The sequence below is a fragment of the Barbus barbus genome (genome assembly GCF_936440315.1).
Source record: "Barbus barbus genome assembly, chromosome: 36".
In the NCBI taxonomy this organism is placed as follows: Eukaryota; Metazoa; Chordata; class Actinopteri; order Cypriniformes; family Cyprinidae; genus Barbus; species Barbus barbus.
Genome location: NC_136714.1, coordinates 4565030 through 4583473, shown reverse-complemented (window position 1 = coordinate 4583473; position 18444 = coordinate 4565030). Strand labels below are relative to the sequence as shown.

Genomic DNA, 18444 nt, shown 5'->3' with positions numbered 1-18444 from the left:
GCTAAAATAAGGTGGTTTAGATTTGACTTAAAATATGATTTAAACTGATATTTTATTTTTTTTCAGCCGCTGTTGTGACAAAAAGAGTTGCGGGAACCGCAACGAGACACCCTCGGATCCCGTCATCATCGACAGGTAGGAAACTCTCCCTCATTAACACTTCCTGACACTGTTTGTGTTCCTGAATACATCTGATACTTTCATTGTTATCGTCATGCTGTTTGAGGCTGTGGTTGACGTCGCTTTTGAAGCAGTTCTCAGGACACGCTGGAGTCTTACGGCCGTCACGGTCTGTCGTGTGTGTACGTTTGAGTCACTTGTTAGTTAAATGCTCTGTCATGTTGTTTCTTTTGCTGCTATTTTTTCACCATGTTCTTTTTGTTGTGGGTTCAGGATTGGCTGAGCCCAAACACTTGATATTAATGTGCTTTTTATTACTGTCTTTGCCTGAGTAAATTACAGGCCTTAAGGCTTTAGTCAAAGGCTAGTCTTTGTGTTAAAACTGTTTAGTGAGTAATTTCTCTTGAGAACATGTTTGACAGTAAACATGTAAGCAATTTAGATAATATCTACATGGTATGTATTTTAAATTGAGATCTGGCCCGGTTCTGGATTATGGTTCCCCCTTAAGAAGTAAAAAAAAGTCTTTTTATTCTGTCTTAATCAAACCCACATGTATAATGGGCTGTGAAACAATAGACGCCAGAGACCCTTGGCCCCCCCTCATCCTCGCTACCCTGTTCTCGCCATCTCTCTCGATCCCCCGGGGCATCACTTTCTTTCACCTAACATTCATCTCTTTAAATCCAAAATTAAACCCCCGCATCCTTTTTGAATGATGTAATTGTAGTTGTAATAATGTTAGCGTTAATGCTAATAGGATTCTTAGCAACGCTAAAAATTTCACGGTCCTTGAGGTAGTGTTTTCATTGCCGTTAATGTTGTTAGCTTCAGGATCAGTTAGCTGTGTGCAGTTATGTGTTTTGCAATGTGGAAGCTATTAGCCGATGTCTAAGGGCATTTATTTTGACAGGTCATGGTTCTCATGGATTGAACAAAACAATCTTTTTCCCATTGTTGCAGCAACTGCTACACTCAATGAAAATTGCTAAAGGTTCCTTTGAGACAATATTTATGCACACGAGGTGAACATATCAAGAGCTGCTTAGCCTATTTGAAGAAAATCAGCACTGAATCACGTTTCATTTGGTCTTGCTAAAAAGGCCCTTGCTGGAATATATGCAGCTTTCCAACTTCCCAAGATGCCTTTTTTTCCATAATCTGCCCGTAACATTGGGAAAGCCACAAATCAAGGGTATATCTCAGTGAGAATCTATTGCCGAAGGGGGAAATGACTTGATTTACACCACATGGAATGGTGTGTAAGAGTTATTGTGTGCAGATGACCAGACTAGGTTGATTTGTGACGTTTGTCAAAAGACCGTTCAGGCTCATTTGTGAAAATTAAACCCCACTGAGAAGAAAAAAAAACTTTCCCACTGTATCGGCTCTCCCGGCTCTGCTCTGCTTGTTTGCTTCAGTTTTAGACAGCAGTCAGTAAGGAGTTGGACAGTTGCGGCTGTTCGGTTTCAGCCACTGACCCGTTCCTGCAGAATGGGCTCAGGTGTCACTGCTCAGCCGACCGCGCTCGGACACAACAGATCTGCCCCCCTCATACCTGGCTCACGTGTTTGTGGGTAGCCGACACAGTTTATGCTTCACTTGACCAGGACGGGTCAGAACTCTTGGGAGCCAGCTGTGGCTCCCTTATACACGCACATGCGCCTTTAAACCTCACTGAGCACACAGGCTCGATATGAACACAGGCTGATGAACCTGCTGGAGGATCTCATGTGCATTGGTCCCATGTGCCGTGAAAAGGCCCACTAGAAGGTCTTGGTAACTTCAAGGCCATTAAATCTAAAATTACTACATTCCCAACTAGGAGGCACCTCATCCTTCAGCTTTGTTTAAGGGAATCATAATAGTTCTCAATTCAGTTTTTGTGCATATATTATTTGTGCAATTTTCTATGTAAAGAATACTGTTGTTCTACATTAGAAAGTGTGTAAATATGCCCTGACATGGCATATATCCAACCGTTGTGCTATCATTATAGCATAAAGAAATGTTTCAACTTAGTGTAGCAGATGTTGCAGATTTTGTTTTTTAAATGTATATCTTTGTAATATTTGTCCTGCATATTTGTTCTTTTTTAACTACATGAAAAATTATGAATTTTTCTGCACTGATGCAGAATTGTGATGCATTTGTGCTGCAATTTTTCCCTCGGTCCTACTTAATAATCCTCCCACACATATTTCTTTGCATATAAAATCTTTATCTTTTTTTTTTTATAAAGGTGAGAGTGTTTGGATGTTGTGATCTGATCTGATTGTGTCACTCCTGATCTCTCGTCGCATGTTTCTGCAACCCAGAGAAATGGGTCATGCAGGAAAGAACAAAAAAATAAATAAAAGGTGAAAAAAAGAAGAAAACAATCTAATTTTGGTATGTATCCTTGGCAGCTACACATTTTCTCACAAGCTCAATGACAGCTTCTCGATTATGACTTATTATTTCTCCTAAATGCGTAACCTAAAGAAAAATAAATCTGAGTTCCGCCTTTTCCCTCTGAGTTATTTAGCTTGGTTAATAAGGGCTCATTAGCGCGCACTTCTTTCAACGAGCCGATTTGATTTCACACCAGTAATTAGTCTGGCTATGGCTAATTCTTCTGGTTTTGCATTGAGAGTGATGCTCTAATTAGATACACAAGCTAATCCAAATGTGTGTTAAAAACACTAATGAACCCTTATTATGCTGTTAAAACAACTAATTTCAAATTTACTAAGATTCGGATTGTAAACACCTGTAAACAAACAATATCCATCCTCGCCATGTATCGACGAATATATTTGACCGAATATTCCGACTGCAGGTTGTCGTTAGTCCTTTCGATTTATTCGCACAGGCAGGGGGAATACCACAAATCGTAACCGCTCACAGAATTCGTAATGAATTCCACTCGGCGCTTCGATTTACGCCACATGTAAAACGATTCCTTTCTTATTTATCTGGATCTTTTTATTTGTTTTATTTGAACCGCTCCCTCTCGCATTCATGTATGAGTGTGTGTTAGCGTCTCTAACGTGCTGTATAACATTAGCGACTTCTCGGCCGGGCCATATGTTCCTCTCGGCCTCTTCCTCTCCCGGACTGACCTTTCATCGGCTCTGTAAGATTATTTCCAATACTTTAATCCCGTCTCATTGACATGGACACAAAGCACACTGACATCTAATAGACGCCTCCTCACTTTCTCCTTTCTTCCTCTTGGTTTAATCACTTTCAGTTCAGGCCCTCCACCCCCACCTTCCTCCACTCCAACCCCTGCAGCCCTGGACGTCTATTGTTCACGTCTCATTTTATTCCAGACCCTCCCATCTCGCTTCTGTTTATGTGCAGAGTGCCAAAAAAGCCTTGGATAAGTAGCCGTGTCCCTAAAATTTGTGTTAGGAGAAAGTATTTATTTTTATTCAAAGGGAGCTGTGTACTTGCTTTACACGATGGACGGTAGCATGTTAGTCAAAATCCTTTCCTGCCGGCCTGTTTCAAACATCTCCACTTACCAGCCGCCTATTATATCTGTGATGTTAGATCCTCTGGCGCAGGAGGGGTACAAGAATGGGTGTGTGTTTTCTCTAACGCACCACAAGAAGTTACTTGAACGCTCTGCCGTCGGCTTTTAGGATGTTTCATCTTCCCCTCTTAGAGGAAGTAGTTCTCTATCCACTCTGGGATCGCGAGGGCTCTTGCGGTGATGCGGTGAGCCCACGCTGAGGGATGTCAGAAGCTGTCAGAGGGGCCGGCGAAGAATGGAATGTGAAAGTTCCCGTGGATACCGTGGGACTTCCTGTACCCCCAAGACTCGGTTCTCAGCCCCTCTTGGCTGTCCTGACTCTCAGCGCTCAGAGCTCAACATCTGGATCTCTGTTCTCTAACCAAAACAACATTCACAGAGCTGATGGAGGGAAATGGGTCACCATGCCCTTGAATTTTACTTTTAATGGCCTGCTGAAAAAGTGCAGCTCTAAGCTAAAAGTTCACGGCGTGCAGGCAAAATAGATCTCAAACCGCATTAGCTTGCTGTGCATGATCATGATTCTTTTTGGAAGAAATATCATCAAGTATAATTTTTACATTATTTTAGGTCTGATGTTGATTTTTGCAAATTTGGACACATTTAGGAATGGTTCAGTGTTGATAAAATATCAAACTACGTGACATTTATTTCAAAGAAAGATTACTTAACTTTTCAAGCAAAGAAGCTTGTTAAACGTGAAGTGTGTAATTTTGGCATACCATATAATAAATACATAATATATATATATATATATATATATATTTGTTTACATAATATATGTGTGTACTGTGTATATTTATTATGTATATATAAATACATATACATGCATGTATATATTTAAGAAAAATATGTTATGTTTATATACGAAATATATTTATATCTGAATATAAATTATATGAATATAAATATATACATGTAAATATTTTCAAAATATATACTGCATGTGTACGTATTTATATATACATAATAAATATATTATGTAAACAAAAACTTTTATTTTGGATGCGATTAATCATTTGACAGCACTAATCTATCTATCTATCTATCTATCTATCTATATATATATATATATATATATATATATATATATATATATATATATATATATATATATATTGACTTCATATCTCACTGTGGCTTGTAATTGTTATTGCACTTTTATTTCTCAAAATTGTAGATTCATTTCTCATAAATTTGGCATTATTTCTGAAAATTGGGACTATATCTCTCAAAGTACTACTATTTGTCAATTGCAACTTTATTTATCATTCTTGTCCAATTCAACCTCATGCTAATTTGTTACTATCTTATGTTTTATGGATTTTGTAGCTAATTAATATGATCTGATTCGTATGGATGTAATGAATACAATTTAAACACTTCCCCCGCCTGGTTATTAGACATTGCCATGTTCATAATTCATGTGCTGAATACCTGTGGTTACTTCTTCGTGAACTTCATTTTGACTTCAAACTGCAAAAATGAAGAATGTTAATTCTGAGAAAAACATGTCCATTATTTGTTTACAGATGTGTTCTAATGCAAGACATTCATTCAAGTGCCCCTTTAGTGCCCAAATACTTTATGGAGCAATCGTCTGAGAGTTGCGTTCGGACCACACCAGCGGGGTACTACTGTGACATTAACGGTTTAATTAGCGCTATCTATGACCCAGCACACGATTGTCTCAAATTAGACTGAGGCGACAATTGTTAAATTAATCCAGTCCAGATTGGCCTATTGAAGAAAGAAGAAATGCAAAAAAAAAGTCTTTTAGTGGCTAGTGTGAGAAAGAGGGGCAGAAATCAGCAAGGAGTGAAAGGCAGAGGAGAGAAAGAGGCGAATATCCGTGGCTTGCGTCTGCTTGTCAGTGTAGCGCTGTGAGGTTCCTCGTGCTTTCTCAGTGCCAGCTCTTTGTGACAGGCTGCGTGTGGCCCACTTAATCCCAGCCAGGAAAGACGATAATAACAGTGTCGCCCTCTACCTCTCCAAGTTAATATACGGTTAACAACTTCTAGTTCACTGCCGAAAATCCTATCATGCGCCTGGTTGACCCCTAAAGCGGCGTGCGCATTTGTCTGCATGTGAGCGCGTCCGTCTCTCTCTGTCTCAACTTACTTTTCACTAAAACATCAGCTCACTTTCTTTCTTTCACTGGCTTTTCTTCCTTCTTGCAGTTTTATTTGGTTTCTGTTGAACAAATCTTTTGAGTTTTGCTGGTGAGATATCACTTTCTTGCATTGTGCAAAAGGTAAAAGTAGCAGTTGTGTGTCCCCGTCTCCCTCATTGCCTCGAACAGAGGATTGAGTGTGTGTGAGACCTGTCAATCAAGCTTTCTGAATTCAGCTGTCAATCAATCAGCCTCTTTAGCTTTCCTATTAGCATCTGAGTTAGACGAACAGATTTTAGGTGGCTCATTAACCCTTGCTTTAGTTCATGTTGTATCTTATAACTGAGTGTACTTTACTTGTAGAATTTTGCAGTTAACTATTTTTAAAGCAGCATGAATGAGATCAGAAAATGCCTCAAGTTCTTATTTGAAAATCTGCGACTGACAGCAAATCTCAGCTTTTCCATGAGAGACAGATGTTTGAAATTCGTTTTCAGTGATTTGCTTCATCCAGACAGTATGTTGAGCTCATGTTACTCTATTTACCATGGTAAGGTGTTCTGTGTGTTTGCGTGAGTCTGTAAACATCGTTGCTCTGATGATCAGGGCTTCCTACTAAATTAGATTTTGACCTGAGCTCAAAATAATGGCAGACAGGATGGACCACTCCTAAGGCATTGATGTCACTTCCTACTTTCTGCTACTTGTTTGCAGGTGCAAAAGAAAAAAGTGTGAGAGACATGCAGCTTGCTGTCAACATGTTTTTCCATATAATGGTATTTTAATTAGATTTCTTTCTCTTTTGGTGGCAATTATTCTTCTGACATTAATTTACAGTCTCGATTTCTATTGAATTTATTTACTAAAATAAAAGTGTCTGTATTGCATACATAATTCAATTTTAAAAATAGCTTGTGAAACTATGCATTATGCATGTAACAATAAATGATTCAAACAAAAGTATGTTACATTGTTGTCACATGACCTATAATGTTGCATACTTAAGTCAACAAGTTTCATATTGCATTTTATGATATTTTGCATTTTAATCCAATTTTTGAATATTGGGAGTTCAATTAAATAATATCACTTCCAGTTCATCTGTAACACTGGGAAATGGAAGGTTAGATCTTTTGCATTGCATTATGGGAGACAATAGTTCCCCACAGTGTTCTGTTTTCATAATGCACATTTCTTTTCACCAAGCCTAACAGGTCATACAGATATTCTATGTATAAAATATGCATACTGTATGCAGTATATATACTGTATACTGCAGAAATTGCACTATGAGTATGATATGCTATTCTGAACATGACTTCTGACCAAATGTACAAGTTTATACAAGTCTGAAATCCTGGCAAAAAATGGTACATTTCAATAAATAAATGATGTATATTGGTAAAAAGATATTAATATATTAAAGAATGATGCAATTATTTTTTATTTAAAATACAATAAAAATATTATATATTTGATATAGAATTTAATTTAAAGTTCAATTTAATACATTTAATTTTAGTTTCCTCTACTGAGTCAAACTTGGCAGAAATATACTGTACTACTAAATCTATAAGTTACTTATTATTAAATTATTCTATACAGACTAAAAACACTACCCCATGATTCAGAGCAGTAATTTAGACTTCTGCTTAGTTTGATGTTGGAGCCAATCTGGGCCGGAGCCTCTCTGCTGGTCTTCCCCCTCTAGCATGTGGGTGGCTGTATTTATGTGAATTTTAGGGACTGTAACTGAATAATTTATTAATGTATAATGTATGGGATCTGCAAGCTCTCTGTATCCCCGCTGTGTTTTGAGTGTCTCCTTAGCTGGGATCTCCCTGTGCTTGGGGCCCATTGTTGTGTTTCGATTCCACTTCCTGTGGGGAAAGGTCACCCGTGGCTCTGAGAGAGACAGAGAGAGAGAGAGAAAGCAGTGAATTATTCATGCCATTGACCTTGTGTCAGAGAAAAAAATAAAAAAAAAACACTGAGAAAGAGAGGAAGAACTGAAGATGTTTTATTCATTTATCCTATTTTGAATCCCTTTTTGCACCTTCCATCATTAGAAAGCTCAACATTTACATTTGATGCTAATTCATGATAGGCCCCCAGATTCCACCCGAGTATAATCCTCACACAATAGTCATTTTTAGAAATTCAGCTATAATATGACAAACTTGTAATCTGTTCTGTTCCTTGACATTGAAAATGACAACATCCCAACTAAAGCAGTTTTGAATGGCTTGTTTGTGAATTAACTGCCATAAAAACAGACAAACCAAACCCAGTACTTTTACATTTTCACCTAGTGTTTCTCTGCGGTGGGCCTAACCAAGTGCCCTGAGGCGGTGTTTAAAGGGGCGGCATGCACACACACTACTCCTGAGCCAACCTCTTGGAGCTATGAGGACTGGAATTGAAGTAGTGTTAGGGAGAAATGGCCTTGCCCCGGGATATGTTGCACACAGATGTGTCCCTGTGTCCCTGTGCGTAACCAGCCCCCCCATTATGCACTGGGCAATCAGCCCACTAGAACAGACAGGGTGGAAAGGTCAGTAAGTGTGAAATGTCAGGTTTAACTTTGTCTTTGTCCAGAAAACTAATTTTATTGATTTATATATATATTTTTGTTTTGTTTATCATGTTTATAGACATGTAGCATGAAATACCTTGGAGTACCATGTACTGTAAATACCAGGGAGGCAAGGTTTGGCTGGATAGTGTTAACAGTCAAATCCTTCTAACCATTTTGCATCCAGTAAACTGACCATCCTTTGATGGCTATTCAAAGAAAGCAACATGTGTTATATATGTGTTATATAACATTTGATAACACTTTATTTTAGGGTCTCTTAATTAGTTGCTTATTAGCATGCATATTGCTAGAATATTAGCCAGCTATTAGTAGTAATTAAGCACATATTAATGCCTTATTCTACATGACCTTATTCAACATCCCTAATCCAATACCTAAACTTAAAAACTATCTTACCAACTATTAATAAGCAGCAAATAAGGAATTTATAGAGGGAAAAGTCGTAGTTAATAAGGAATAAGTATTCGCTATTCTAAAGTGTTACCTAACATTTTTTATGTTATTGTAGCAGCTATTGATTTTGTTTTAGAGGGCTTTTAAAAGCTTCTGGTTGTACAATGTCATGTGATGTGACTCCCCCCCCCCCCAAAAGTATTGATATTTATGAATTAATAACTTAAATGATATTTGTAAAACTGCCTTTTACAATGAAAAGAAAACAAAAAAACGATAATGTATATGATATGTCAGTTTACCTTGATGGATACACCACAGACAATTTTTAATAGTCATTAAATTTAATGGTATCAAAGTTTTTGAAAATCAGCATGAATATAAAGAATATATCGAAGTTGGCATCTGTGCTTTAAACTAAAGATTTATCATTTTATTTATCTTGTAGTAAGATTTAAAAAAAAAGAAATTAATACTTTTATTCAGCAAAGATGCATTAAATTGATCAAAAGGGACAGTGAAGATATTTTTTAAACTATCTGTTAATCAAATAATCCTCTGTATCACATTTTCACATGTTATATATATATATATATATATATATATATATATTAAGCAACAGTTATTAACAATATTAATAATATGTTATAATAATATTAAATATTTTTTTTTTGCACAAATCAGCATTTTATAATGATTTCTGAAGCATCATGTGACACTGAAGACTAAAAGTTGTTTTAAGTTTTAACAATATTTCATATTTCATATTGATTATTTTATTTTATTTTACATTTACTGTATTTTTTAATCAAATAAATGCCACCCTGGTGAGTATAAGAGACTTCTTTCAAAAACATGAAAAATCTTACTGACCCCAAACTTTTGAACATTAGCGTACTTGTAATTGTCCCAAATACCATTACGCCAAAGTACCATGGTATTACCATTCGATACCACCACTATGTGGCCACAGTACGTCTTTGTGAGCACAAGTAGGAACATCTACTGCATCTACTGGCTGATAAAACTGTGGTTTGGATTTAGGTGCCAATGCAAAGAGCTACTCTCACTTAATGGTCATTAATATCACTGCCAGAACACCCCGCCCTTTACCTGACCTGAGAGTCCACGTATCCATGAATGGGCCGCTGTGTACCCTCCCCCCCCAAGGCTCCCAAATCACCACCACCTACCCACCCAGCGCCCGACCCGGTGAGTTTGCATTAGCAATGCCATTAAAATGAAATGGACGCTGTTGGCCAGGAAACCCAACTACCCTTTTGCTCAATAGACAGATTCAGTCACGTCCCTCGCCCCTCCCGGCATAATGGCCGTGTATAATTTCCCATCGCGAGGCTGCGTGTGTGTGAGCCTGTGCACATGTAATTTCATTAGGCTGGTAAGTGGTAAACATTCCTCGCTCTGTTTTTTTTTTCTAACATAATTTAGCAGAACTCTGTGTACACATCGCTGTCGTATTTTGCAGCCGCGAGGAGGGCTGTTTTGAAATCACGCTTTTGAAGCGTCGCTCAGAGAGTTCTCCGTGCTGATCCGTGCCGTCAGGACTTCAAAAGGCCGCTCTAAAGACGGTTCTCCATCAATGTGCCACTAATTTCCATACTGCCTGCCCCTCCATTACTTTAGAGGGAAGCGCGCCGGGTGACACTAGAGATTTTAACTTTGCAGACTTTGACGGAAGGCTCCAAAGGGGTATGATCCACTTGCTTGCTCTGGTAGTCTCGGGGTCGACGACTGGTCTTTTGGTACCGGTCTGGTCTCGCAGTGACAGCAGGGGTCTGGGGACAGCTGGACCTTGGGGAATGGGTTGACTGTCACCATCCAGGCAGGGCATGATGGAGGATGCCGCGGTAGCTGTCAGTCTCGAAGGTTTTGTTTGTGCACACGAGCCATTTTTCTACAGATAAATAACGTCTTGAAAGAGTAGACGGAAGCCCGCTGCATATTCATCTCCACCGGTTGGTGTCCTCTTGCAGATACCTGTGCTTTTTTGCAGTTATGTTAAGAGGAAGGTGACATGGAGGTGGCCTTATTATTCTCCACCCTGGAGGTGTCTGGGAATGTGTATTTATGTAAGAAGCTTCAGTGCCAGTGCCTCCAGCTAGTAGGTCCAATATAGCCCTGAAATTCTTTTTACTCGCCTTCTTCCTCAATTTAGCTTTTTAGAAAGAGGATGGGGTCGCTGCAGAGGAAAACCCTCTGGGGACGGTGGGGAGTGATGATTGACAGGCCGTTTGCAGCTTCTTCGTCACTTGCAGAACTAGACCCCAGCCCCTGGTGAATTCCTCCCCAAAAAGTTTCCAGCCTCCAGAGTTCAACATCTCAGTCGGTGGGGAAACTTCAGACCCATAACAGTCATTAATACAGGTTGCAGGTGAGTTCAAGCGAACGGGTCGCGCTGAGAATGTAAACAAGGTGTAGATGTTGGCTAGCGAGTCAGCACTCCGGGCTGTGCTGAGAGATTCTAAAAGTGGGGGAAGGCTCTGGACGTGGCAGTCATGCATCACTCCATTATTAATAGCAGGGTCTGAATAAAAACGCAAACCTTGTCAGATTTAACAGATGGCTGAGTCCACACGGTCGGCCCATCAAAGACAGGCAGTGGGGTGCTGGAAGACCGGGGCGCCGCCAACCCTAAACGAGTGCGTGTGTGTGTGTCTCGGTGTGTTTATACGGTTCTACCTGCAGGAGGAAGCGAGTGGTGAGGATTGCCAGGAAAGAGAGCTCACGCCGTCAAAGTGATGTTGCATGATAAAACATGCCCTCTTTTTCTCGCAGAATACAATATTATCCAACTAGAGACAAGGGCAAATTTCCAAACAGTACAAAGTGCATCATAAATAATATATATTTTAAAGCTATATACACTGCAAAACATTTTTTTCAAACATGTCAATATGAAAAGATTATTGGAGTATGTTTTACAAGAAAATTCTATAATTTCAAAATTCACATTACTTCCATGTGTTACTTGCCATTTCTTTATGATTATTTGTGACATTTACTAGCAGTGAAAATTATTTCAAAGTAAATCCTACACTATTTAGGCTATATGGCTGTTTCTTTCACTTTGGCCCTGGGCACGTTTAGAAAATAAACTTTTGAAACAGACTTTTCACGTTTTCATAGGATATTCTGTTTGTTCTGCATGAACGTACATCACAGCAGAATTTGTGTTTTTTTTAAATGACTTTTTGTCATTTTCTTTTTTTAAAGTCATAATTTCCATTACTATATAATTTCCACCACATCTCAAATGATGTATTGTGCTCAATAGCATTCTGTGATGGATATAACAGGGTGGAAATTATATGTTTAACATTTCATAACATGGCTGACTTTTTTTATTCGTCTTGCTAAGGCTAATTTAATAGCTAGCATTTTATGGATCCCAAATAAAGGCACTTTTTGTGTAATTTTGGAAATCAAATAGAAACAATAGAAAATTCTGTTCACAAAGAAATCAACAAATTTAAAATGAGTTCACAAATGAATTTAACTTTTTCATAACACATCACATCTCATATATTTCGTATAATCATCATATTTAAAAATGGATATAAGTCGTTTTTCTGACATTAAATACTGAGATGATTTTTTCCTTTGTTAAGATGATCATACTTTTTTACATTTTAAATTTGACAAGCATCAAATAATAAAATCCATTAAAAATAGGCATTTGAAAAGTAACAAAAACTGAATTGTGAATGGTCTTTATATAACAAATAGAAAAGGTTGACATCTGTTTTTTTGTTTTTTAAATAAAAATCAATCCCTTGCCCAAAGTTGTAGAAACAGAAATAAAACGGCTCACGAATAATGTTTTGCATGAACTGTACAAGTTTCTATTGAGCTGTCATATGCACTTGTTTAGCTGTTGCTTCACAGTTTTTGGATTCTTCTCAGCTATAACCACATTGTAACATAGCTTACTTAAAAAGCATAACCCAGGCGTAAAATTGTTTTATCAAGCTCTCCACGGCCTATAATATGATACATTTCTTGGTCCTCTTGATGGCCTCACTGGCTGTAGAAAACTCTTGAAAGTGGGTAAGGGTGGACAGGAGCGAGCCAGCCTGGAGCTCTAGAATGAGCCACTGGTTCAGGGTGGGGGACTCTGTGTGTCAGCCTGTCTGGACCGCTTTACCGCTGGGTAATTAACAGGCGGCCGACACCGCAGTCATCTCTGTGGAAGATTGCTCATCTCTCTGTTGATCTCTGCCTCTCTCAGACAACCTCTTGACACAGACCAAGCAGCGAAGCATCTTCTAAGTGTGTGGTGGCTTTGTGAGGGTTTTAGAACTTTTTTTCAGACATTTTAACATTTTAAATAGTGTCAGATTAATTTGTCACTCACTTGCATTTTGAAAGCAGTCAGCCATAATGAGCATTCTGTGACCTTATTTTCTTGATGAATGGTCTCGGTTGGTGGTGTGTCCTCTGACGTGTTGTACAGTGGTGCTTGCATGCTGGTGACCAGCTTGGGGAAGTCGTGGCCTAATGGTTAGAGAGTCGGACTTCGAGTCTCGGGCCGGCAGGGATTGTAGGTGGGGGGAGTGAATGTCCAGCGCTCTCTCCACCCTCAATACCACGACTGAGGTGCCCTTGAGCAAGACACCGAACCCCCAACTGCTCCCCGGGCGCCGCAGCATAAATGGCTGCCCACTGCTCCGGGTGTGTGTTCACGGTGTGTGTTCACTGCTGTGTGTGTGCACGTTGGATGGGTTAAATGCAGAGCACGAATTCCAAGTACGGGTCACCATACTTGGCAGTATGCCACTTCACTTCACAGTTTGAGTCCTGCTAGGGTCGTTTCCCAAATGTTCTATTGCGTATGATTCATCAATGCAAATAAATAAATAAATCATCAGAGATGCACCCATATTAAAATTCTTGCTGATATTGAAAGCTACCTGAAAGCTATTTTTTTATGTTATGGCTGGAAACTGATAAATACATATATTAATCTATGTAAAATAAATAAAATAAAAAATAAAATAAAATAAAAATAAAAAATAAAATAAAAAATCCAGATAATAAAATGTACTATTTATACTAATTTGTAAGTTAAAAATTAAACACAAAAAAGTCATTTTTAGTGCAAGTAAATTTAGGCATCACATTATAACGTTATAAAAGTGGATATTTACATTTGCTAAAAATTGTGTTGTTAAATTATTAGAGTTTGGAAAATGAACTTTCAGTGGGCTTTAGGTGACAGCAAAGGTGACCTAATTGTAAAAATAGGTGAAATGATCATTCATAGTCATTCATAAACATCAATTACATACCAATTCTAATAAGTCTTAAAATCATATCGGGCGATAACTGATATGGTACAAATATATCAGATACATCTCTGGTTGTAATGATCTTTTACCACAATGGAGTAATTTTCTTTGCCTCTGAAATTATTTTTTTCCCCCACTAAATCAAACTAAATCAAATTCCAAAGTTTCACACCAAATATTATCTTTCATGGAAATACAGCACAGTACTGTAGTCAAGAGGAAAACCTTTTCATCTGTGAGGTGAACATGTTGCAAGGAATTGGACCTCACATCTTCGCATGCACTTTCTGCGAAGATACTTGTCCTATCGACTGCCACCACGTGATAAAAAGAATATATAAAACCTCTTTCCACCAATTACACGCCATGCCCTGTGGTGACAATGCTCTAAAACGAGAGCAGACTGGTGGCAAGTCAACCTGACCTCACTCTTTTAACACTGGGATGGAGGACTCTTTCATTTTCCTCTTGTGTTCATGTGCTTTTGTTTTTCAAATGCCGGTCCTGGGGAACGGCAACCACTCCAAACTGAAAAGCTTGGGATATATTTCAGGAGTTTGTATTGGCAGGATACGAACACAAGGTGCCCTCCTCTTTCGGTGCCATGCGAGTCGCGCAGCTTCATGTCCTCGGGCGCTTCCCTCCTACAACTGAGTCACAATGAAAGGAAGAATGCCTGGAGTCTGCCACAGCTGCCACTCCTGCTGTTCGGGCCAACTTTAATGCAGTCACCCCACACCCTCGCCACCCCACCACCGTCTGACTGTCAGTGTCTGTAAACAAATCCGAGACGGGGATGAAGACAGAACACCGTTAGCATCTCATTTCAGCATCTTCATCAGGGGTCGTTCAGAGTCCCTCAGCCTGTCCGTGATAGGAGATGATGTCATGTGTCTGGCCGTGCCGTCAGACCTTTTGTGTGGATCAGTGGGCTTTTCCTGTTCGACAGGTCTGTCCGGCGATCGGGCTCGGAGGGTGTTCGACAGACGACTTCCCCTGCAAAGCGCTCCGGGAAGAGTAAACCAGTGTCCCGCCAAGCACAGCATTGTTGTCCCCTCTGTGGGCCTCTGCTCCCTCCGCGCCAGCTGCCCTGATCGATGGCCTTATTCATCGTCTTGGTTGTCCCCGGCAACACGCTAGACAGCTGTACAACAACAAACATGCCCTGAGACGATGGGCGTAAATCATGAGTGCACTTGAGCCACCAAGACAGAGGGCGTGTAACCAAGCAGGGCTGTATATCAAATTTTCACAATATATTTGAGATGTGATTGGTCATATGAAGTTAATGAACACTGTGGATTTTGTGTTGAACTACTGCTGATTGCAGCGATGTTTACTTTACAATGTTTATATAGTAATGTGTTTAGGCGGTTGTAAGAATGCATATTTTATCTCCCTAATGAACTTGAATGAACAGCCTGTAAATAAGAATTCCGGTGTATTTCGGTCTTGCTTCGGGATTCCAGTTGCAGGAAGGAAAGACAAAGGACGTTATTTGACATATTATTCAATAAATATATTTTACTATCAGGATTATTATAGTTAACTAGAACCATAAAAAGTATGCGTTAGGCCCTGATGAGCACAGAATTAAGCTCTATTTTGTGTCTTTTTGCACTTGAATTGTCAAAAAACACACAATTATGTCAAACTGTCAGTTTAGTCATGTATTCAAGTAACAGTTGTGTGATACTTAAATGCTTAATTAATGCATTACAGTTTAACCAAACTCAGTAGATTTTAGTCGAATAAATCTACTCTATTTTTAATAGACTAAAACTAAAACAATTGAAATGACTAAAATATGACTAAAACTATATGGTATTTTAGGCAAAAGACTAAAACTAAATCAAAATGCTGTCAGAATTAACAGTGTGTGTAATGTCTGAGATGATGGGATGTACACTCAAAACGGTTTGCATTTTTTGGAATATGATCAGCTGTTGCCAAACGTTTTAGACACAGTATTGGAAAATTTGAGGAAATGACATTATTAAAGACATTCAATTCAGAAAACTATTGCTCTGATAACAAGGATATAACTAGCTACAGTATATTATTTTTCATTAAATACTGTCAAATTTGCATTTTTAATTCCATACACTGCAAATTTAATTCTATATATTAAGACTTTCATTCCATATATTCAAACATTCATTCAATATATTCAAGTTTCATTCCATAAATTTTAACTTTCATTTAATATATTCAAGCTTCATTCCATATATTCAGACTTTCTTTCAGTATATTCAAACTTAATTTCCTGAACGGCATGTCATATACTGTATATACATATATATATATATATATATATATATATATATATATATATATATATATATATATATATTATATATTATATAATATATTATTTATCAAATATAAAATATGTATTAACTATTATTTTTTATTATTTTTATTATTACATATTATCAACATATACTATTAATATTAATATATTATTATACATTGCCTAAAAATATATAAACTGCAGTCCCTGTGTCTAAACGGTCACACTTTATTTTAAGGTCCAGTTCTCGCTATTAACAAACCGTTAACTACTCCCTTTGCCTCAATAAACTCTTTATTTGCTGCTCATTCAGTCCCTAATGTGAGCTGTGTTTCTGAGTAACCAGTGTATTGTGTGAAGTGTGTTGTGTCAGTGATGTTTTCATTCATACATCCCATATCAGTTGTTTTGCCTGACCCTGACAGCAGCTGTAGTGTAACATCCCATTCATATTCAGGAATTATTTGCACAGATACTCGATGAAGCTGCAAAGAAGCTTATGCAAATTGACATGGAAGATTAAAGATCATAGTCCCTTAAACCAATTTTTAAGACTTGGCTTTGTTTGTCCAAGACTGTTATCATTGTTATTGTCTGTTATTTCTGTTGGATGATGACATTGTTTAGGCTTGTTGTGATCCCATTTCTTTGTTGACTTCAGAGAAAAACAAGAGTTTAAGATCAAAACAAAGCATATTAGCTCAGGGGACGGCGATGCCTCTTGGGACGTCTAGCTCGAAACACCTCGCACAATTTCAACATCAAATACTCTTCATCGATTGAGATTAAGTGCTAAAGGAAGTCACACTCTTTTTCGCCTCACATTCATACTTAAAAAAAAAAAGACATGTCCACCCCTTCACCTCCTCGGGGCGGAATAAGAAACACAGAGAAGTCAAAAAAGAGAAACGCTGCAGATTTCTAATTCAGTCAAGTAAAGCACTCCCCATGTCAGCTGTCAGGCAGGAAGCTTATCCTGGGGGGTCAAGGGTCACAACGCTGCTTTCATGAGAGCGCTAATCGATTAGCCGTCAAGGCATTGCCGCCTTGCTCAAGTGGCAAGACCGATGGCAGGCCACCTGGGTCCCATTTCAATAATTGCTGGCCGCCTGGGGTGTGCCACCCCCTCCTGTTTCTCCTTAAGGGAAGGAGAGATGGAAAATGCAATGAAAGTGAAAAATAAACAGAAATAAAACAAAACACTCGCTCTGTGTCATGGTGGCACTGGAAATTGTGTTGCGGTCCGTATCGATTAGCGGACACCAGAGGAATTGTTTAGTCGGAATTTATCGAGTGACCCTTCGGAAGGTTAAACCCAGAGCTTTTGGCCTCTCATCCAGTCGTACTCGTTGCGTTAAGATCCTGTGGTGGATCTTAGACTAGCTCATTAGCTTCCTATGATCGAGTCTCTCTGGACGTCTCTAATCGAGAAGAACTGCTTATGAGTGGAGGATAAGGATCCCATCCAAACAATAAAGAAGTTCAAAGGCCCACATGATGACACGCATGTATCTCGGCCTGTTGGAGGAAATAGCTACATTTCCTCTGTTGACAAATGTCAGAGCGCTACGAGATAATATGAGGAAGTGGAGTCATCCATCTTTCCTGAGGGCCTGTGTCAAGAACTCTGTGTTTATAGCTGAGGTTTTCATCTCAATACTGCAAGTGAGTACAAATAAATGAGTGGTTTAAGTAAAAAGGGACATTTTTTGACTGCATCGTGCATGATCAAAGTGTTCTGGTGTTCAGGGGCGCTTCCTCTTCTGACATTATTTCATTTCTGAGTGGCTATAATACAATGAGTTATAGCCCTGACGTTTTTATTCTTAATTGGCGAATGAGAACTTGGTCGACTGTTTTTACAACAGAAATCACACGAGTAGCCGTTCTCTTTAATAACCGTGTTTTCAATTTTTAATCGAAATCAATAGTTCTGGCACATTTAGATGGAATTAAATCACATTAAAATCTATTCCGGAGCTAGGGTGGGTTTTAATAAAGATGCTTGTAGATGGCCATTTCAGGATGGCTGATTTTGTTCCTGCACACATGCGTGCACACACACACACACACACACACACACACACACACACA

General features: G+C 38.6%; 1 protein-coding gene across 3 annotated transcripts in view; it reads left to right on the top strand.

Moving 5' to 3' along the window:
* Nucleotides 1–18444, top strand: part of LOC306856158 (transcription factor COE1-A-like) — a gene marked incomplete at its 5' end in the record, with an annotated part of 126601 nt that overhangs the window by 15456 nt on the left and 92701 nt on the right. For all 3 annotated transcript variants that reach the window (XM_079395209.1, XM_079395207.1, XM_079395208.1), the window contains one exon: nt 67–135. In XM_079395209.1, coding sequence (XP_079251335.1) covers nt 67–135 — 69 coding nt within the window. The remainder of the gene's footprint in view (nt 1–66; nt 136–18444) is intronic.